The 23,592-nt window shown below is 50.9% G+C and overlaps 1 protein-coding gene across 1 annotated transcript in view; it reads left to right on the top strand.

Annotated features, from left to right (window-relative positions):
• Positions 1 to 3,232: 3,232 nt before the first annotated feature.
• Positions 3,233 to 23,592, top strand: part of LBP (lipopolysaccharide binding protein) — a 36,369-nt gene continuing 16,009 nt past the window's right edge. Inside the window, exons 1-5 of the mRNA XM_073011679.1 lie at positions 3,233 to 3,373; positions 6,590 to 6,704; positions 7,872 to 8,000; positions 11,280 to 11,435; positions 12,345 to 12,408. Of these exons, the coding sequence (XP_072867780.1) occupies positions 3,250 to 3,373; positions 6,590 to 6,704; positions 7,872 to 8,000; positions 11,280 to 11,435; positions 12,345 to 12,408 (588 nt within the window). The 5' untranslated portion in view covers positions 3,233 to 3,249. The remainder of the gene's footprint in view (positions 3,374 to 6,589; positions 6,705 to 7,871; positions 8,001 to 11,279; positions 11,436 to 12,344; positions 12,409 to 23,592) is intronic.

The following is a 23,592-nucleotide window of genomic DNA, read 5'->3' as shown; positions in this document are numbered from 1 at the left end:
CAGAGCGAGACTCCGTCTCAAAAAAAAAAAAAAAGAAAGCAAAGTGCAATTGAGAGATCAAGTGCCCCGCTCAGCCTTTGGCTCGGGGTTTTTATACACTGGCTTGGTTCTGGGGTTCCTTCCTTGGGCGGGCTGTTACGCCATCCCTGCGTGCGCAGTGACCTGCCAACCCTTGGGAGGGGCCGCACGCGCAGTGTGTTTACTAAGGTTGTGCGCATGCTCACTTGGGGCGATTTTCCCCTACCGGTCTGCCGCAGCAAGAGAAAGATCATATACAAGTCAGACTCCTCCATTTGCCCTTCTGCTCATGGTTAAGACCTTACCAGGGAATTGTGGTTTGCTGGCTCCAGATGACGTCAACTATTTGTTAGGGAACTCCTCTCCCTCTCTGCGCCATTCGTGGCCACTTATGTCAAAGGGACAGTTTTATGATTGCCTGTCCATCATTTGATGCACTGCCATTTCTGGGGACCCTCTCCTGCACAAGAACACAATAAACATCCTTGTTAAAAGAGTCCCTATTTCACTGCAACAAGACTGAGTGGTGGCCAGAGTGGTAGCAGCTGTTGCTTTTGTGGAATTGGATGGACAGCCTGATAGGAGAAAGGCCCAGGGGTTCTGACCAGCACTGGGGTCATGCTGCTCTCTGAGGTCTCTGCTGGGTCCTGGGCCATCCGCAGGGACCTTAGCCAGGACTGGGAACCTGCAGGGGTGGAGGCTGGGCCTGGGCCACTTGGCAACTCTAAGGTGGCTGCTGTGGGAAATTCCCAACCCTGCAAATGACCCCTAGCCAGGGACATCCTTAAACTGTGGCCAGAGGAAGAGTGACATCTATGTCCCCATAAGATCCTTATGCTCCAGAATGTCCTCCCCCACTCTCCTCCGCTCCTGGGCAGGCTGAGGTCCAGGAAGCAAAAGCCCCTAGGCACACTGGGGATGCACCTGTGAGCCCTTCCCTGCTCCAAAGCCTCCCAAAGTCTGGCTCCTCACCCTGAGGCCTCTGCTCAGTTTGTTGCCTCCCAAAAGAAGCCTGCCCTGACCAGCATTTTGGAATGGCATCCCGCAGACCTGGACTTAAATTCCTGCTGGATGACTGCGGCCTACATCACTTCACCCTGCCAAACCTCAATTTCTTCATCTCAAGACAAGACTAAAATATGCACCTGGGGTTGCTGATGCAGGGATGAGAGGAGACGTGCAGCTTAACCAGCGCAGCACCTGCACATAGTAGGTGCTCAATAAATATCAGTTTCTTTTCAATTCCTGCCAGGTGCTGCAAGGATCTCAGGAAATGGAAGACTCAGCCCTGCCTGCAAGGAGCCACCAGACTGGTGGGGTGGGGGCTGAGGGGAGGGACAGAAGAGGACCCTAATAAACCTCAGCCCCAGTGACAGGAACAACACAGTACAAAGGAACAGAGAGGCCTGGACTGTGGGGTTCCCTGGGCTTAATGTGGGACGTCCTGATCTTAACCTCAGTGCCTGCCTGTGCTGTTTGTGACCTGTTGGGACTCACCCTGTTAATCCCACCACATTCGATTGGTTGAGGCCATCATGAAGACCTGCCCAATTTCAAGGGAAGGGGACAGAAACACAACCTTTTGATGGAAGGAGTATCAAACAATTCGTGGGCATATTTTTAAAGGACCACAATTACCAAAAAGCAGAGCGGTTCATGCTGTGGTGGGGAAAGTGCGAAGGGTTCTGGGACCTCAGGGGAGACCCTTTCTAGAATCCAGAGAAGCATGGGAGTGGTCAGGGAAGGCTTCCTGGGGGTGAGGGCAGAGCAGAACTCCCAAATGTAAGCAGGGCTGGGGCAAAACTCTAAAAATTAAGCACAGTCCGTACTATAAATTTTGTTTTCCAGAATGAAATTTTAGTATCTTTACTTACGACAAATATATGCCAGAGACCATACCCCCAAGAAAATAAAAATTTTAGAGGCTGGGCATGGTGGCCCAAGTCTATAATCCCAGTATTTTGGAAGGCCAAGCAGGAGGCTCACTTGAGCTCAGGAGTTCGACACCAGCCTGGGCAACATAGCAAGACCTCTTCTCTACTAAAATACAAAAAATTAGCTGGACATGGTGGCTCACGCCTGTAGTGCCAGCTACTCAGGGGGCTGTGGTGGGAGGATCACTTGAGCCGAGGGAGTTGAGGTTGCAGCGAGCGATGATCGTGCCACTGCACTTCTGCCTGAGCAACAGAGTAGACTTTGTCTCAAAAAATGAAAAAAGAAAAAAAATTTACATATCAACAAGCAAAACCTTTTTTTTTTTAACACTTATAATTCTACCTCCTAACCAGAGACAAGGCCTCATGACTCCTTTCTAAATATTTTCCAGATTGTTGAATATGGAAGCCTATTTTGAACCCCCCAAAATAGAACCTTACTCTATGGTGCCATTGGAAATGGATGCCTCATGAGACCCCTTTCCTTGCCAAGAAATACCTTTATTTCTGCAGCCTCACTTTAAAGTGTGTGTCATAATTCATTTAACCAATGACCTTCTGTTGGATACATGAGGTTGGGTCTCACTTCTCCTGTTTCACACAGCATAGCAATGGTATCTTAGAGCAGTGATTTACTGGCACACTGACGCAATTATGTGCTTAGGGGCAAGTCCTTGAAATTGAATTCCTGGGTCACAGGGCATGTAGCTGTTTAAACATTTGCCAATTGCCTTCCAGAAAATTTTATCACCAGCAAGGTTTGAGAGAGGCTTTTTCCCATGGGGGAAAACATTTATTTTTTAAATAAACAGAGCCGGTATATTAAAAAAAAAAAGAGAGAGAGAGAGAGTTTGGATGGCGCCAGACGTGGCTTCACTCTCAACCCTGCCGTCTGCTGGGTGTAAGATCTTAAGGGGACTATGTGGCTTCTTTGAGCCTCAGTTTCCTCATCTGCAAAACCAAGCCTTCCTAGCCGAGCTCTTAAGAGACTGGCTGAGATGAGGCAAGATGAATGGTGATGAATGTGGGTCTTTCTGTGGGGAGGGTGGACAGGGATGATCATAGAAGCCAGGCTTCCTCATCCACTGATCTGGGCAGTGAAAACTGGCTTCTAAGTATGACCTTATGACTTCAGTGATGTCGCAAGCAGGTTCCAGTCCCTGTGCCTCCCCTTCCCGCTCCCAGGAGCCCACCCACCCTCAGGAGCTGCCCCCAGCCATCAGACCTTGGCCACTTAAGGGACCTGGGCCCAATCCACAGCTGGGACAGTCCCAGCCCACTGCACTGGGAATCTAGGATGGGGGCCTTGGCCGGGGCCCTGCCGTCCATACTGCTGGCATTGCTGCTCACGTCCACCCCAGAGGCTCTGGGTGCCAACCCCGGCCTGGTCGCCAGGATCACCGACAAGGGACTGGAGTATGGTAAGAAGCCATGTCTGCTGGCTGGACTTGGCAAACCCAGGCCCCAGGCTGCTCTGTGTACAGTGGAGACAGGGAGTGGGGACACAGACCAGACCCTCTCCCTGGGGCAGTGCCACCTTCTGGGTCAGGCAGCTCTGGCTCCAATTCTGGCCTCACTGCCCACCAGCTGAGTGCCCTAGGCACGTTATTTGTGGTAATGAGGTCCACCACCAGCCAACAGAACACAGCTTTGCGTGCAAGTGGTTGATTTGAGAAATGATTCCAGGAAAAACTGTAGGGAATCGGTACTAAGATGAGGAAGGGAGGGCAGCCAGGAGAGAGTGTGCAATTAAACCAGCCACCACCTCTGACGATGGGAACCACCAAGCTGGGAAAATTCTGCATAAAGTTTGGAAACACATGCCTCTGAACTAGAAGTCAGAATTGTGGTCACCTCTAGAAGCAGGCAGAGACCCTGAAGGGCATGAGGGAGGGGAGCCTGCCGAGGTACTAGAAGGTGCCATATCTTGATCCAGGTGGTGATCACAGGGCTGTATAAACATTAAAAGCTGGGCATGGTGGTTCACACCTGTAATCCCAGCACTTTGGGAGGCCAAGGCGGGCAGAACACAAGGTCAGGAGATCAAGACCATCCTGACTAATACAGTGAAACCCCATCTCTACTAAAAGTAAAAATAAAAATAAATTAGCCAGGCGTGCTGGCGGGCACCTGTAGTCCCAGCTACTCGGGAGGCTGAGGCAGGAGAATGGCGTGAACCCATGAGGTGGAGCTTGCAGTGAGCTGAGATTGCACCACTGCACTCCAGCCTGGGCGACAGAGCGAGACTCTGTCTCAAAAAAAAAAAAATAAACAAAATAAACATTAAAAATTATTTAGCGATACCTTTAAAATTTGTGCCCGTTAGGTACTTTATGTATATTATTCCTCAGTTTTAAAGAATGGGCAGGCCAGGCGCAGTGGCTCACACCTATAATCCCAACACTTTGGGAGGCCGAGGTGGGTGAATAGCTTGAGGCCAGGAGTTCAAGGCAAGCCTGGCCAACATGGTGAAACCTCACCTCTACTAAAAATACAAAAATTAGCCAGTCATGATGACGGGCACCTGTAATCCCAGCTACTTGGGAGGCTGAGGCAGGAGAATCACTTGAACCTGGGAGGCAGAGGTTGTGGTGAGCCGAGATCATGCCACTGCGTTGCAGCCTGGGCAACAGAGGGAGACCGTCTCAAAAAAATAAATAAATAAAAATAAAACAAAGAATGAGCAAAAGTAGGAATATTTCTTTTAAAATGTTGAAACAAAGCCTCCAGACTATCCAGGTGGCAAGGGAACTGGGATATTTATACACCACAGTGATTCATTGAGGGTTTCTGGGCCGGGGGTTTGTCAGTGCCCCAGCACTTCTGTTGCATGTACCTGCTTTCTGCAGTTCCAGGACAAAGAGCCTCAGGACACACAGGCTCAGGGAGGCAGACACTGGCAGCTGGGAGTCAACTGTCACTTACTGGAAAGACTCAAGGATATGGACAGGCACTGACCACCTGTCTTCTCACATTCCTAGAGCCTGAATTGCCTTACCTATTAAATGAGATAACAACGTTCCCTTAAGTAGGGTTGTTGGGAGCCCAGAGTGGCTCGAGGCAGGGAGAGGGAAATCAGGGAAGGATCCAGGATAAAGTAAAATGGAAAAGACAGTGGGAATTACCCAGGGACAAGGGGTAGTGTTCCAGGCGGAGGGACTCCAACATTGGCGTTTGCTAGAGGGAGAAGAGCAAATTGGAAAGAGGTGAAAGGGGAGGCCGCTGGCCATCTGCGTACCCATGCCTGCCTTAGGGGCAGAAACGTGGGTCCCTCAGATCTCGGAACAGTGGGACCTGGTAACTGCTACTTGCATTGAAACCGTAAATCAGGAGAGTTTGTCTTTTGTTCCTTTGCACTGTGCACACACAGCATGTTTATGTAACCTGTCCTCTGAGGTTGGGCATTTTAGTCCTTTCCTTTTTTATGTTTATTTTTTATTTATTTATTTTTATTTATTTATTTTTTTGAAACGGGATCTCACTCTGTCACCAGGCTGGAGTGCAATGGCGCAATCTCAGCTCACTGCAACCTCCAACTCCCTGGTTCAAGTGATTATCCTGTCTCAGCCTCCCGAGTAGCTGGAATTACAGGCACGAGCCACCACACCCAGATAATTTTTGTATTTTTAATAGAGACAGGGTTTCACCATGTGAGCCAGGATGGTCTTGATGATCTGCCTGCCTCAGCCTCCCAAAGTCCTGGGATTACAGGCGTGAGCCACTGCACCCGGACCCTTTCCATATTTTTAATAATATAAACCCTGTTTGCTGTTCCAGGCATTTACTGAGTGCCTGCTGTATGCCAGGCACAAGTTAGGAATGCTTGTTATCCTCCCAGCCCTCTTCTTGCTTTGCAGTTTCGATGCCAACCCAATGAGGAAAGTTTTGTTTTGTTTTGTTTTGTTTGAGATGGAGTCTCACTCTGTCGCCCAGGCTGGAGTGTGGTGCGATCTCGGCTCACTGCAATCTCTGCCTCCTGGGTTCAAGCGATTCTCCTGCCTCAGCCTCCCAAGTAGCTGGGACTACAGGCGTGTGCCACCACACCAGGCTAATTTTTGTATTTTTTAGTAGAGATGGAGTTTCACCATATTGGCCGGGCTGGTCTCGAACTCCTGACCTCCGGTGATCCCCCTGCCTCAGCCTCCCAAAGTGCTGGGATTACAAGCGTGAGCCACCACGCCTAGCAAATGTATTGTTGTCATTGCTCTTTGACAGATGAACAAAGTGAAGGTTGTTTGGGGACTTTGTCAAAGTCACCCAGCTAGAAAGATGCCCGCTTTCTCTAGCCCCCAAATCCTTCCAATTTCTTCTACACAGACCAGATGCCATGGAGGACAAGAAGGAGGACCACCTGTCCAAGCGCACCGAACTTTTGCCCTCAGGGAGTTGTTGGCAAAGGCATTCCATTTCCTTGTCAGTAAAATGGGTATGAACCTAACAATGCCACAGAAATGCAGGGACGCCTCTGAGTGTCCCTCACGCTACCTGGCACGCAGAGGGGCTCATATCCTGTCAGTGTACTTAATGCTAATAACGATGTTGACCTCTCTCTTCAGGGCAGGTGGGAGCCACCGTAGGGGAGAGCAGGGGAGGAGGCAGGCAGATCAAGCTGACTCCCAGCTATTTCCTGTCCACAGCGGCCCAGGAGGGACTATTGGCTCTGCAGAGTGAGCTGCTCAGGATCACGCTGCCTGACTTCACCGGGGACGTCAGGATCCCCCACGCCGGCCGTGGGAGCTATGAGTTCCGCAGGTGGGGCTCTCCCTTCTGCTGGGGCTCCGAGGTGGCTGGAGCTGGCTGTGAGGGCAAATTGGAGAGTGAGGAAGAGAGAGCCTCAGGATTGGGCTGCGGAGGGACCTCTCTGGGGCAGACAGTGGGATAGTTCCCTGAAGAGTTCAGAAGGAAATTCTGGGAAGGAATTGAGCTCCTCCACTCATTCATGCAGCAAATATTAAGGAAGACCTTAATATCTGGCTGTGTGACCTGAGCCTTGGTTTCCTTACCTGTAAAATGGGGTTTATCTGCTTCCTCCTTCAGAGTGCTAATCCAAGATCCAATCTGGCCACTGGATGTAGTTTGGAAGAGAAGATAGACCTTACACTTTAAATCTAGTAGCCCAATGGTTAGAGCTGAAGTTTGTACTTGGGGGAGTCAGGGAAGGCTTCCCAGAGAAGATGGCATTTGAGCCAAGACTTCAAAAGATCACTAGACTTGAGCAGTTGATACTTTAAAATGGCGTCAACTGCTTTTCGAGGGTTGGGCAGTGAAGAAAGTACCATCAGGCCCGTAGCACATTGTACCCCTCCCCGCTCACTGCTACTGAGTGTTTCCTTCATTCCTGCCTTCTTTTATTCAGTCCATCAGCAAACATCTATTGAGCACCTACTATGTGCCAGGCAAATAAAACAGAACTTGACCATTCTTTTCCCACTGTTGGCAACCTTGCTGACCCTTTTGGGTCTTCTCTTAAGGCTGCCACCATATTCCCTGAATCTGTTTCCCGCCTACCTGGATGTATTGGGAGAGGGGAGGGTTAGCAGGAGCTGCGAACCCAAAGAGATATGTCTACGGACCTCCTGAGGATGCCACCTGGGGTCATTAGATTCATGGTTTCTGATGCTGACTGCAAAACTGCGGGTAATTGCATCCTTTCCTCAAGGTTCTATTTCCCCTTCTGTGGAAAAGAAACAGGAACAGTCCTGACTCCCTCAGTGTGGCCCAGATGGCATGAAGAATGTAATGTGCTTAGCATGGACACATGGTCGGTGCCTGGGACACACCTGGTGCTCACCTGGAGCAGATCCTGCTGATCTAGTCCCCACTGTGGAGAGGGGAGGCCTGCAAAGGTGGGAGCAAGGTCCCTGGTGAGGCTGGGTCCAGGCCCAGGGCTGACACCTCCTTCCATGTCTCTCCCTTCAGCCTGAACATCCACAGCTGTGAGCTGCGTCACTCTGCACTGAGGCCTGTCCCTGGCCAGGGCCTGAGTCTCAGCATCTCCGACTCCTTCATCCGGGTCCAGGGCAGGTGGAAGGTGCGCAAGTCATTCTTGTAAGTTAGCCCTGCTCCCAGGCCCTGGAGCTCTTGGCCTTGGCCTTCGCCCCATCCTTCTTAGGTCCAAGGTGTTCCTAGCTCATCAGAAAGGCCACGTGGTGGACAGATGGAGTCCAAGCCCAGAGGTGGCCTGGGGATTGAGTCCTGGCTCTTGGATGAGCGTCTTTCCCTCTCTGAGTCTCTACTTCCTCATCTCCCAAGGGGGACGGGCCTGCTTCCTTGATGGAGTCACGGGAGGGCTAAGTGCGATAATATCATGTCTCCTTGGTTTGCTTCCCACAGAAGCAGACCTTAGGGCAAGAATTCCAGTGCAATACTTTATCCTGGAAGTGATCTGAGGAAATCCACAGGGGAGTGGGGAAGTGAGGAAGGGAAGGGAAGGAAGTCAGCCTGGTGGGCAAGTGAAGCTCTGTCTAGCTGGGGGACTCAGGGACAGCAGAGAACACACCTCTGAGTTACTCCAGCCCCGCCCTGTCACCCTTCCTCCTGTTTGTCATTGGCCAAAAGCTGCTTCCAGGGGCTCTGGCTCTCAGGCACTTTGAACAGATCTCTGACCTCAGAGGCACTTGGATGGAAGGGGTATTCATGTGCTAGGGCTGCCATAACAAACATAGACTGGGTGGCTTAAGCAGAAATGTGTTTTCTCACAGTTCTGGAGGCTGGGGGCCAAGGTCAAGGTTTTGGCAGGCCTGGTTTCTTCTGAGGCCACTCTCCTTGGCTTGCAGATGGTTGCCCTTTGGCAATTGTCCTCACGTGGTCTTTCCTTTGTGCTTAAGAAATCCCATTTCTGAGGCCATGCACATTGGTTCACCCCTGTAATCCCAGCACTTTGGAAGGCTGAGGTGGGAAGATCACTTGAGGTCAGGAGTTCGAGATCAGCCTGGCCAACATGGCGAAACTCAGTCTCTACTAAAAATAAAAAATAAATTAAAACTTTAAAAACTAGCCAGGTGTGGTGGCAGGTACCTATAATCCCAATTACTCAGGAGGCTGAGACAGAAGAATTGTTTGAACCCTGGAGGCAGAGGTTGCAGTGAGCTGAGATCACGCCACTGCACTCCAGTCTGGGGGACAGAGCGAGACTTCATCTCTTTAAAAAAAAAAAAAAAAAGAAAAGGAAAAAGAAAAGAAACCCCGTTTCTCTCTGTATGTCTTAATCTCTTTTTATAAATACACCAGGCAGATTGGATTAGGGACCACCCTAATGGCCTCATTTAAATGTAATCACCTCTTCAAGGGGCCTATCTCCAAATACTGTGACATTCTCAGGTACTGGGGATCAGAGCTTCAACATTTGAATTTGGGAGGCAGGTGGTGACACAGAGCAGCCCATAACAGAAGGAACAGCCCAAATATGGTTGACATGGCCATATTTATACTTCAGACCTGCACTGCCCAAAATAGTAGCCACCAGCCATGCCTTTACTGAGTACTTGCAAAGTGCCTGGTAAAAGTTGAGATCTACTCTAAGTATGCAACACTGAATTTGAAGATTTAGTATTTAAAAAAAGAACAACAACAACAACAACAAAAAACACACACACAAACAAAAAAAAACACCGGCCAAGCATGGTGGCTCATGCCTGTAATCCCAGCACTTTGGGAGGCTGAGGCAGGTGGATCATTTGAGGTCAGGAGTGCAAGACCACCCTGGTCAACATGGTGAAACCCCATCTCTACTAAAAATACAAAAATTAGCTGGGCATAGTGGTACACACCTGTAATCTCAGCTACTTGGGAGGATGAGGCAGGAGAATTGCTTTAGCCTGGGAGGTGGAGGTTGTGGTGAGCCAAGATCACGCCACTGCACTCCAGTCTGGGCAAAAGAGTGAGACCCTGTCTCAAAATAGATAAATAAATAAATCTCATTAATAATTTTTATATTGATGACATGTTGAAATGATACTATGTATTACTAAAACCAATCTCAGCTCTTTCTTTTTATCTTTTTAATGTATCTTCTGGAAAATTTAAAATTACACGTGTGGCTCACATTCTATTGCTTTAGAAAGATGCCCAGTTTATATGTCACCTACACACGCACATTCTTTCTAGTTCCATGAAAGGAACCGGCCACACTCTCCTACCCTGTCTTTTGTCAGTGAAATATCTTAAATATCTCTTTATATGGGCATATGACAATCTACCTCAATTTCTTTTCACTTTTTTGAATGTGCTTTTAAAAATTGATATGAAATTCACAGAACATAAAATTGATTATTTGAAAGTATACCTTCAGTGGCATTTAATACATTCACAATATTGTGCAACATCCACCCCTATCTAACTCCAAAACATTTTCATCATCCCAAGAGAAAACTCCTTACCCATTAAACAATCATTCCCCATTTCCCTTCCCCCAGCTCCAGACAACCACCATTAGGGTTGGAGACCCCTGGAATAGACCACATTTTGACCTATTGTTTTCAAAGTCTGCATAACATGGGTGCCTACAACTTATTCAACCTGTCGCTGCTGGTGGACATGTCGGTTGCTTCCTTTTTTTTTTTCTACTGCCCATGATGCTTCAGTGAGCTGTCCCACACCTCACATATATCTTGGCAGGAAGAGCCACGGGATAAAGGCTTAGAAGTTAAATTACTGGGCCAAAGAGTATGTGTGTTAGAACGAGGACAGATCTCACTGATTTGTGTTTCAGAAAGCTTGAGCCAATGTACTCTCCCAGCCACAGTGTCTGGGACTTCTTTTTACTCATACATTCAATAGCCTTGGGTATTAAAACTTCAAAAGTTTTTTTGAATCTGATAAGTGAGAACTGGTGTCATTGCTATTTTAATGACTTTTATATGCTTATTTTATACTGCATTTCCTGTTCGTATCTTTTTTTTCCTTTTGAGTTGTTTTTCCTTTCCTTGTTGATTTGTATTGGCTTGCTCTTTGTGTATTAAGGAAATTAGCTCATATATTAAGGAAATTGGCTCTTTGGATGTCTCATACTGCAGTTTTGTTTTTTACTTTACATATGGCATTTTTTTTGGTCCACTGAAGTTTTAGTTTTCTATGCCGACAAGTTTATCAAGGATTTCCTTTATGGCTTATGAGTCTTGGATCTTGCCTAGAAAGGCCTTCGTCCAGCCCTGACTGTAAATACTGGATCCAGGTTTTCTTCTAGATCTTTTATGGCTTTATTTGTTATTCTTACATCTCTGCTCAGTTCCATCCATTTGGAGGTAAGAACTGAGACTTCTATTTTCCCCACAAATAGTGGCAGACCCTGGTCTAGGAACCAATCATGGCTTCTCTTATCTCCTCCAGGAAACTACAAGGCTCCTTTGATGTGAGTGTCAAGGGCATCAGCATTTCAGTCAACCTTCTGTTGGGCAGTGAGTCCTCAGGGAGGCCCACAGTTACTGCCTCCAGCTGCAGCAGCGACATCGATGACGTGGAGGTGGACATGTCGGGAGACTTGGGGTAGGTCTCCATCGGGGCACTGCCAGCTGGACTCCTGGTTGCAGCTCCTGGCCAATCCGGTGCTCAGCCTGGCCTCTGGTAATTGTAATGATCCAGGTGGCTTGCACAGGCACTTGAAGATCATTCTCTGGCAACGATGTTGAGATGAACAGACTTAAGCCAGGAATATTGGTGCATCATTGTCATTAAAAAAATAAACTTTCATTCACCTGACAAGGGGATCCCTGTCAGGTGAATGAAATCTGGCTATTGGAGGAACACCAAAACTTTGGTTGAAGGAGAGTTTGCGAAAAATATACAAGTCCTTGGACGAGTCATTTCATCCCTTCTAGTCTCTGTTTCCTCGATTAGAAAAGTGTGACCAGGTGTGGTGGCTCACGCCTGTAATCCTAGCAATTTGAGAGGCCAAGGCAGAAAATCACTTGAGCTCAGGAATTCAAGACCAGCCTGGGCAACATGATAACACCTGTCTCCACAAAAAATACAAACATTAGCCAGACGTGATGGCACATGCCTGTAGTCTCAGCTACTTCAGGGGCTGAGTTGGGAGGATGGCTTGAGGCCAGGCGACAGAGGTCGCAGTGAGCTGAGATTGTGCCACTGCACTCCAGCCTGGGTGACAGAGTGAGATCCTGTCCCTCGCTCCCTCCCAAAAAAGAAGAGAAAAATGTGGATTCTCAAGCTGCTTCCCCAAATCTACTGAATGTGATCATGCGATGATTGGGGTGCCACAGGGGCTGGGAAGCCAGACACACCGAATCAGGCTGGATGTACTGGGACACAGCAGGGCGCCAGGAGGGGGTGGAGAGGGCTTCCTTTGTGGACTAGCGTGGCCAGGGACCCGGGCCCAGCTTTCCCAGGAACCCGGCTGTCCCCATGTTCAGTGGCAGGCTGTGCTTCTCTCCGCAGGTGGCTGTTGAATCTCTTCCACAACCAGATCGAATCCAAGTTCCAGAAAATACTGAAGAGCAGGGTAAGAAGGTCCAAGCTTCTGGCCTCCCCCAAGCTTGGCGAGGGCTGAATGGAAGACCTCACTGACCACTGGCCCTGGACCAGGCCATGGGGGTTGGTTTGGATGTACTTGGGCCCAAGGCTGAGGGAGGACAAATCATTTGCCCAGGTCATGGAGCTGTTGTGGGGCACGCTGGGGGCAAAGCTCCAAGTCCATTCAGTCAGGGCAGAAAATGGTCAACTTCTTGGCCAAGAGTTAAACAGCAGGGGCTAAACAGAGACTCCAGCCCCTCTCTCTGCTCAGCCTTGCTCAGTGTCCCACACTGCCCTACATTCCACCAAGGTCCCAAAGGAAACCATTCCTCAGGTGCCTGCAGGAGACCAGGCAGGAAAGCTCAGCGAGGGCGTGGGCCAGGTGGGAACTGGGCAAGCTCGTGGGCACCAGCCCTGGATGGGGAGGCAGCAACACTGTCAGACTGGCCTGTTAAAAAAGAATATGTGAAATCTTCGGAGTTTGTCATCTTTAACTAAATCAAAAAGATGTTGTGTTAACTTTCAGTTCCTCTAAACACTCATTCATCCCCAAATCCCATTTCTGAGATACTAGCCAAAGGGTATCTGTAGCAATGACTGTGGGAAAGGAGAAAGTGATGAAGGAAGAAAGGGAAAAATACACACAAACACACACACACCCCACACACCACACCCCCACACACACCACACACACACCCTACACACTCCCCCTTCCACCACACACACACACCATACACACACTGTACATACACACACCACACAACTCCACACACACCCCCACACACCACCCACACACACTACACACATCCTACACACACACCCCACACAACACCCCCATACACACACCATATACACACCCTACACATATACCCCACACACCACACCCCCACACACACCCCTCATACACCACACACGCCTACACACTACCCCCTGACACTCTCCCCCCACACACACCTGCCACATACTCCCCTACACACACCCCACACACACCCACACACCACACCCTCCACATACCCACACATACCTACACACACACCCCACACACACACCCCACACACACCCACACACCACACCCTCCACATACCCACACACACATCCCCACACACCACACCCTCCACATACCCACACACACATCCCCACACTCACACCCCACACACACACCACCCTCCACATACCCACACACACATCCCCACACACCACACCCTCCACATACCCACACACACATCCCCACACACCACACCCTCCACATACCCACACACACCCACACACCACACCCTCCACATACCCACACATACCCACACTCACATCCCCACACACACACCCCACACACACCCACACACCACACCCTCCACATACCCACACATACCTACACACACACCCCACACACACACCCCACACACACCCACACACCACACCCTCCACATACCCACACACACATCCCCACACACCACACCCTCCACATACCCACACACACATCCCCACACTCACACCCCACACACACACCACCCTCCACATACCCACACACACATCCCCACACACCACACCCTCCACATACCCACACACACATCCCCACACACCACACCCTCCACATACCCACACACACCCACACACCACACCCTCCACATACCCACACATACCCACACTCACATCCCCACACACACACCCCACACACACCCACACACCACACCCTCCACATACCCACACACACATCCCCACACACCACACCCTCCACATACCCACACACACATCCCCACACACACCCACACACCACACCCTCCACATACCCACACATCCCCACACACACATCCCCACACTCACACCACCCTCCACATACCCACACATCCCCACACACACATCCCCACACACACCCACACACCACACCCTCCACATACCCACACATCCCCACACACACATCCCCACACACACCCACACACCACACCCTCCACATACCCACACATCCCCACACACACATCCTCACACTCACACCCCACACACACACCACCCTCCACATACCCACACATACCCACACACACATCCCCACACTCACACCCCACACACACACCACCCTCCACATACCCACACATCCCCACACACACATCCTCACACTCACACCCCACACACACACCACCCTCCACATACCCACACATACCCACACTCACATCCCACACACACACATCCCACACACACACCACCCTCCACATACCCACACATCCCCACACACACATCCCCACACTCACCCACACACCACACCCTCCACATACCCACACATCCCCACACACACATCCCCACACTCACACCACCCTTCACATACCCACACACACCCACACACCACACCCTCCACATCCCCACACACACATCCCCACACTCACACCACCCTTCACATCCCCACACACACCCACACACCACACCCTCCACATACCCACACATACCCACACACACATCCCCACACTCACACCACCCTCCACATACCCACACATCCCCACACACACATCCCCACACTCACCCACACACCACACCCTCCACATACCCACACATCCCCACACACCACACCCTCCACATACCCACACATACCCACACACCACACCCTCCACATACCCACACATACCCACACACACATCCCCACACTCACACCACCCTCCACATACCCACACATCCCCACACACACATCCCCACACTCACCCACACACCACACCCTCCACATACCCACACATCCCCACACACACATCCCCACACTCACCCACACACCACACCCTCCACATACCCACACATCCCCACACTCACATCCCCACACTCACCCACACACCACACCCTCCACATACCCACACATCCCCACACACACATCCTCACACTCACACCACCCTCCACATACCCACACATACCCACACTCACATCCCACACACACACATCCCACACACACACCACCCTCCACATACCCACACATCCCCACACACACATCCCCACACACACCCACACACACACCACCCTCCACATACCCACACATCCCCACACACACATCCCCACACTCACACCACCCTCCACATACCCACACATCCCCACACACACATCCCCACACTCACCCACACACCACACCCTCCACATACCCACACATCCCCACACACACATCCCCACACTCACCCACACACCACACCCTCCACATACCCACACATCCCCACACTCACATCCCCACACTCACCCACACACCACACCCTCCACATACCCACACATCCCCACACACACATCCTCACACTCACACCACCCTCCACATACCCACACATACCCACACTCACATCCCACACACACACATCCCACACACACACCACCCTCCACATACCCACACATCCCCACACACACATCCCCACACTCACACCCCACACACACACCACCCTCCACATACCCACACATACCCACACACACATCCCCACACTCACACCACCCTCCACATACCCACACATCCCCACACACACATCCCCACACTCACCCACACACCACACCCTCCACATACCCACACATCCCCACACTCACATCCCCACACTCACCCACACACCACACCCTCCACATACCCACACATCCCCACACACACATCCTCACACTCACACCACCCTCCACATACCCACACATACCCACACTCACATCCCACACACACACATCCCACACACACACCACCCTCCACATACCCACACATCCCCACACACACATCCCCACACTCACACCCCACACACACCCACACACCACACCCTCCACATACCCACACATACCCACACTCACACCCCCACACTCACACCCCACACACACACCACCCTCCACATACCCACACATACCCACACACACATCCCCACACTCACACCCCACACACACACCACCCTCCACATACCCACACATCCCCACACACACATCCCCACACACACCCCACACACACACCACCCTCCACATACCCACACATCCCCACACACACATCCCCACACACACATCCCCACACACACCCACACACCACACCCTCCACATACCCACACATACCCACACACACATCCCCACACTCACACCCCACACACACACCACCCTCCACATACCCACACATCCCCACACACACACCCCCACACTCACCCACACACCACACCCTCCACATACCCACACATACCCACACTCACATCCCCACACTCACACCCCACACACACACCACCCTCCACATACCCACACATACCCACACACACATCCCCACACTCACACCCCACACACACACCACCCTCCACATACCACACATACCCACACACACATCCCCACACACACACCCCACACACACACCACCCTCCACATACCCACACATACCCACACACACATCCCCACACTCACACCCCACACACACACCACCCTCCACATACCCACACATACCCACACACACATCCCCACACACACACCCCACACACACACCACCCTCCACATACCCACACATACCCACACACACATCCCCACACTCACACCCCACACACACACCACCCTCCACATACCCACACATCCCCACACACACATCCCCACACTCACACCCCACACACACACCACCCTTCACATACCCACACATACCCACACACACATCCCCACACTCACACCCCACACACACACCACCCTCCACATACCCACACATCCCCACACACACCCACACACCACACCCTCCACATACCCACACATACCCACACTCACATCCCCACACTCACACCCCACACACACACCACCCTCCACATACCACAACCCCACACACACATCCCCACACTCACACCCCACACACACACCACCCTCCACATACCCACACATACCCACACACACATCCCCACACACACCCACACACACACCACCCTCCACATACCCACACATACCCACACACACATCCCCACACTCACACCCCACACACACACCACCCTCCACATACCCACACATACCCACACACACATCCCCACACTCACACCCCACACACACACCACCCTCCACATACCCACACATCCCCACACTCACACCCCACACACACACCACCCTCCACATACCACAACCCCACACACACATCCCCACACTCACACCCCACACACACACCACCCTCCACATACCCACACATACCCACACACACATCCCCACACACACCCACACACACACCACCCTCCACATACCCACACATACCCACACACACATCCCCACACTCACACCCCACACACACACCACCCTCCACATACCCACACATACCCACACACACATCCCCACACTCACACCCCACACACACACCACCCTCCACATACCCACACATCCCCACACTCACACCCCACACACACACCACCCTCCACATACCACAACCCCACACACACATCCCCACACTCACACCCCACACACACACCACCCTCCACATACCCACACATACCCACACACACATCCCCACACACACCCACACACACACCACCCTCCACATACCCACACATACCCACACACACATCCCCACACTCACACCCCACACACACACCACCCTCCACATACCCACACATACCCACACACACATCCCCACACTCACACCCCACACACACACCACCCTCCACATACCACAACCCCACACACACATCCCCACACTCACACCCCACACACACACCACCCTCCACATACCCACACATACCCACACACACATCCCCACACTCACACCCCACACACACACCACCCTCCACATACCCACACATACCCACACACACATCCCCACACTCACACCCCACACACACACCACCCTCCACATACCACAACCCCACACACACATCCCCACACTCACACCCCACACACACACCACCCTCCACATACCCACACATACCCACACACACATCCCCACACTCACACCCCACACACACACCACCCTCCACATACCCACACATCCCCACACACACACCCCCACACTCACCCACACACCACACCCTCCACATACCCACACATACCCACACACACATCCCCACACTCACACCCCACACACACACCACCCTCCACATACCCACACATACCCACACACACATCCCCACACCCACACCCCACACACACACCACCCTCCACATACCCACACATACCCACACACACATCCCCACACTCACACCCCACACACACACCACCCTCCACATACCACAACCCCACACACACATCCCCACACTCACACCCCACACACACACCACCCTCCACATACCCACACATACCCACACACACATCCCCACACTCACACCCCACACACACACCACCCTCCACATACCCACACATACCCACACACACATCCCCACACTCACACCCCACACACACACCACCCTCCACATACCCACACATACCCACACACACATCCCCACACTCACACCCCACACACACACCACCCTCCACATACCCACACATACCCACACCACACATCCCCACACTCACACCCCACACACACACCACCCTCCACATACCACAACCCCACACACGTCCCACACACTCCCACACACCCCACACACACCCTCCCACACACACCTAACACACCACATCCCCCTACACACATCTCCACACACACCACACACCCCACACACACACCCTCCCACACACACCTAACACACCACAACCCCTACGCACATCCCCACACACACGGCACACACCACCTACACACACCCTACACATACACACCACACACACCCACCCCCCACACACACAACCCACACACCCTGCATCCCCCCGCCACACTCACCCCTCACACACCACACCTCCCCCCAACACACACCCCCACACACCCTCACACATGTACCACACCCCACACAAACACACACACCCCACATACCACACACACACCCTACACACACACCCCTACACACACACCACACACACCCTACACACACCCCCTACACACACACCACACACACACAAACACACCACCCACACACCCCCACACGCACACACCACACACACCACAGGCACCACACACATCCTACACACACAAACACACCACCCACACACACCACACACACACCACACACACATGCACACACACCCCCACCCCCGAAGTCTGTAGGTCCAACCTCTGGTTTGGCTTTGAGTGCGCCCTCGTGGTTGAAGCAGGAACCGCAGGCAAACCCTGCACTTTGGATGTGGCCAGTTGTGCTGTTTCTTTTCTGGTTCTGGGTCCCTGGGATTAAGTGACCTTAAGAAATATGCCAACCTACTCAGACACCCTGTTGCCATATTGCTGTGCCTAACAATAGTAATGTAGTACAATTATAATTATCATAGTAATCACGTACCATGATAATTATTGTTTTGATAAATGAATATAATTAATGCTGTACAGAATATATTATTGTATAACTATTCTGATTTATAACAAAAATGGCTGCTATTTCTTGAGGCTGTGGCCAGGGATAACAGGCTCAGCACTTCATGTGCACAGTCCCATTGGATTTTTTTTTTTTTTTGAGACAAGAGTCTCACTCTGCTGCCCAGACTGGAGTGTGGTGGCACGACCTTGGCTCACTGCAACCTCCACCTCCCGGGTTCAAGCAATTCTTCTGCCTCAGCCTCCCGAGTAGCTGGGACCACGGGCATGTGCCACCACACCCAGTTAGTTTGTTGTATTTTTAGTAGAGACAGGTCTTCACCATATTGACCAGGCTGGTCTTGAACTCCTGACCTCGTGATCCACCCACCTCAGTGTCCCAAAGTGCTGGGATTTCAAGTGTGAGCCACCACACCCGACCAGTCCCATTGGATCTTAACCTCAACCTTGGAAGGAGGCGCCATTTTCCACATGGACAGAGGAGGCTGAGGGGTGGAGTAGCTTTCCCAGTGTCACCTTGCTGGTGAGAGGCTGAATCAGGAATGGAGCTTTCTAGGATGTGGAGCAGCTCATATCAAACACCTTCTGGGGCTGGGTATCTTGGGAAAGATGGAGATCTTACCTGACCCCTGATCCTTAGAGATCTTCAAATTCTCTTCCCTCCAGAAAAACTAAGAGCCTGGTGCAGGCCTTTCTAATTCCCCACTCGGGGTGGGATGTGGCACCTGGACCAGCAGGGCTAAGGAGAACAAGCGCTCACAAATGCTTGCTCTCTGGGTGATATATACTCACTACCTCATTCCCCAGCTTCCCAAAATATTACCAGAAAGGGGTCCCGATCCGGAACCTCAAGAGAGGATTCTTGGATTTCGTGCAAGAAAGAATTTGGGGTGAGTTCATAAAGTGAAAGCAAGTTTATTAGAGAAGTAACAACAGAAAAGAATGGCTACTCCACAGGCAGAGCAGCTGCATGGGCCGCTCAGCGTATACTTGTGGTTATTTCTTGAGTCTGTGCTAAACAAGGAGTGGATTATTCATGAGTTTTCCTGGAAAGGGGCGAGGACTTCCCAGAACTGAGGGTTCCTTCCCCTTTTAGACCATATAGGGTAACTTCTGGACGTTGCCATGGCATTTGTAAACTGTCATGGCGCTGGTGGTCATGTCTTTTAGCATGCCAATGCATTTTAATTAACATATAATGAGCGGTGAGGATGACCAGAGGGCATCTTGGTTTTGGTTGGTTTGGCCAGCTTCATTACCACCTCCTGTTTTATCAGCAGGGTCTTTATGACCTGTATCTTGTGATACCAGTCCTGCTGACCTCCTAGCTCATCCTGTGACTAAGAATGCCTAACCTGGGAACGCAGCCCAGCAGGTCTCAGTCTCATTTTGCCCCTGTTCAAGATGGAGTCACTCTAGTTTGAACACCACTGACAAAAACACCCTGGGAAGCACTTGGCCTTGCCCTTGTATCTTGTGGGTAAGAACCAAAAAGCAGAGAGAGGTTCTGCAAAGGTCAAACAACCATTGGGGACTGGGCAGGATTTGAACCCAAGTTTACCTGGCTCTCCTGCTGCACCCCTAACCACTACCCCAGCTGCCTCCCCAGGAGGCCCTGCTGTGTGTCTGTGACTCAGGCATCCCATGCCTCCCCTCCCCAGTCCTTCGGGTCCCTAGAGACTGGGGCATCCAGGTTCCAGGCTTTTGGGATGGTCTAATGGGCTGTTGTCTGAAAGAAAGGCAAGAAAGGAGCGGTCTTCAGGGAGATGGGTGGAGTTTCTTGGTTCCCTTGCAATCAACCACGAATGTTCCTCACCACACTTGACCTTGCTTTCTGGCAGCTCCTCGCTGCTAAACTCCTCTCCCAGAAAGTGCAGTTGTGAAGACAGGTTAAGATATAGAGCCCTTTGCCTTCCCAGCCCCCAGCATCGCCCTTCCATCAGCAACCCAGTGCCTGATGGATGGTGCCTGCTCACCCTTTAGCACAGAAGCCATCTGTGACCCCTGCACTAGACCAGGACCCTGCATGTCCCTCTCCTTCACTGTATATGTGGATTTGTTGAACAATAGGTGGTAGCTGGCTGACAACAAGAGCTGTTTAAAGTGAGGACTTTCTCATCGCACATAAAGAAAATATTGACGTATGAACCCAAATGTTTTAATGGTGGAGTTTCCGACAGCGTCTCCAATGCCCCCTCTTCGAGCTGTGTCAGTGAATGCCCACAGATTTTCTTTGAAAATGGTCTCTTGATTGAAATTCCCTTGGTCTTTCCTGCATAAAACATTAACCTGCTACAAATTCCATCCGAGGTTTCTTTAACTACAATGAGAATTTAAAGATACTTGCAAAGCCGTCCCAGTGTAGAATCCTTCTTGATCTTTATGATTTTTTTTCCCTCCTAAGATTTTCTGTTGTCTGGTCCAAATTTAACCATGTTTTTAGAGGGTTGTTGTTTTTTTTTTTTAAAGCATCTCCACTTTCCAGAGGATTTATCTTAGGTTTTCATAGAAAGAACACTTTTAGCTGGGGCCAGGCACAGTGGCTCATGCCTGTAATCCCAGCACTTTGGGAGGCCGAGGGGGTGGATCATTTGATGTCAGGAGTTCCAGACCAGCTTGGCCAACATGGTGAGATCCTGTCTCTACCAAAAATACAAAAATTACCAGGGTGTGGTGCACATGCCTGTAATCCCAGCTACTTAGGAAGCTGAGGTAGGAGAGTCACTTGAACCTGGGAGGCGGAAGTTGCAGTGAGCTGAGGTTGTGCCATTGCACTCTAGCCTGGATAACAGAGCGAGACTGTGTCTCAAAAAAAAAACAAAAAACAAAATAACAACAACAACAACAAAAACCTTTTTTCTCAATGATATTGCATTAGTATACATAAAAAATAATTCAAGTGATTACAAAAGCAAGTACAGCAAACAGGTGGTAGGCTTTCATGTGGGCCCCAGTAGGGCTCAGTTGGACTTTTCAAAGTCTATCCCAAGGCTGCATAATAAATAATTGCGGTGATTACAGTGGCAAGTACAGCAAACAAGTTTGGAAATGCACATTTCCTTGTCTTGAGAAGCAGGCCGCACAACTGGTGGCAACTGTGTGTGAGTAACCTACAGACCCCAGCATTCAGTCTTCCAGGAGTACCAGCGGGAATGGGGGATACTGATCAATCCAGCCAATCTGTTCAGGATGACCATGAAGAACTATCTTTGGCTGGGCGCGCTGGCTCACGCCTGTAATCCCAGCACTTTGGGAGGCCAAGGCAGGTGGATCACCTGAGGTCAGGAGTTCAAGACCACCCTGGCCAACACGGTGAAACCCTGTCTCCACTAAATATATAACAATTAGCTGGGCATGGTGGTACGCGCCTGTAATCCCAGCTACTTGGGAGACTGAGGCAGGAGAATCGCTTGAACCTGGAAGGCAGAGGTTGCAGTGAGCCGAAATCGCGCCACTGCATTCCAGCCTGGGTGATAAGAGTGAACCTCCGTCTCAAAAAAAAAAAAAAAAAAAAAAAAAAAAAGAGCTATCTACATTAACTGTATGCTTATTTGTGTGACTATTTCTAGTTAGTGTCTAGTTCTGCTATTAAACTCTAAATTCGGAGAGGCCAGGACCTCCCAAAGGAAAACTTGGTGATGGTGGAGTTTCAGGCACTGTCTCTAGCTGGCGCCCTCCTCGGGCTGGGTCAGTGACTCCCTAGCTCAGGTGTCCAGCCTTGGGACAGACTGAAAAGTCCAATTGGACCGTAGTGGAGTCCACACGGGAGCCTACATATTTTTATTGTTTCTATTTCCTTGGTACCTGGCTCATGACAAGCACTTATAAATATTTGTAAACCAATGATCACTGAGCATACATGTGAAATAATGTGGCTGC

This window comes from Chlorocebus sabaeus, chromosome 2, assembly GCF_047675955.1.
Source record: "Chlorocebus sabaeus isolate Y175 chromosome 2, mChlSab1.0.hap1, whole genome shotgun sequence".
NCBI lineage: Eukaryota > Metazoa > Chordata > Mammalia > Primates > Cercopithecidae > Chlorocebus > Chlorocebus sabaeus.
This window is presented reverse-complemented; position numbering and strand designations above follow the sequence as displayed.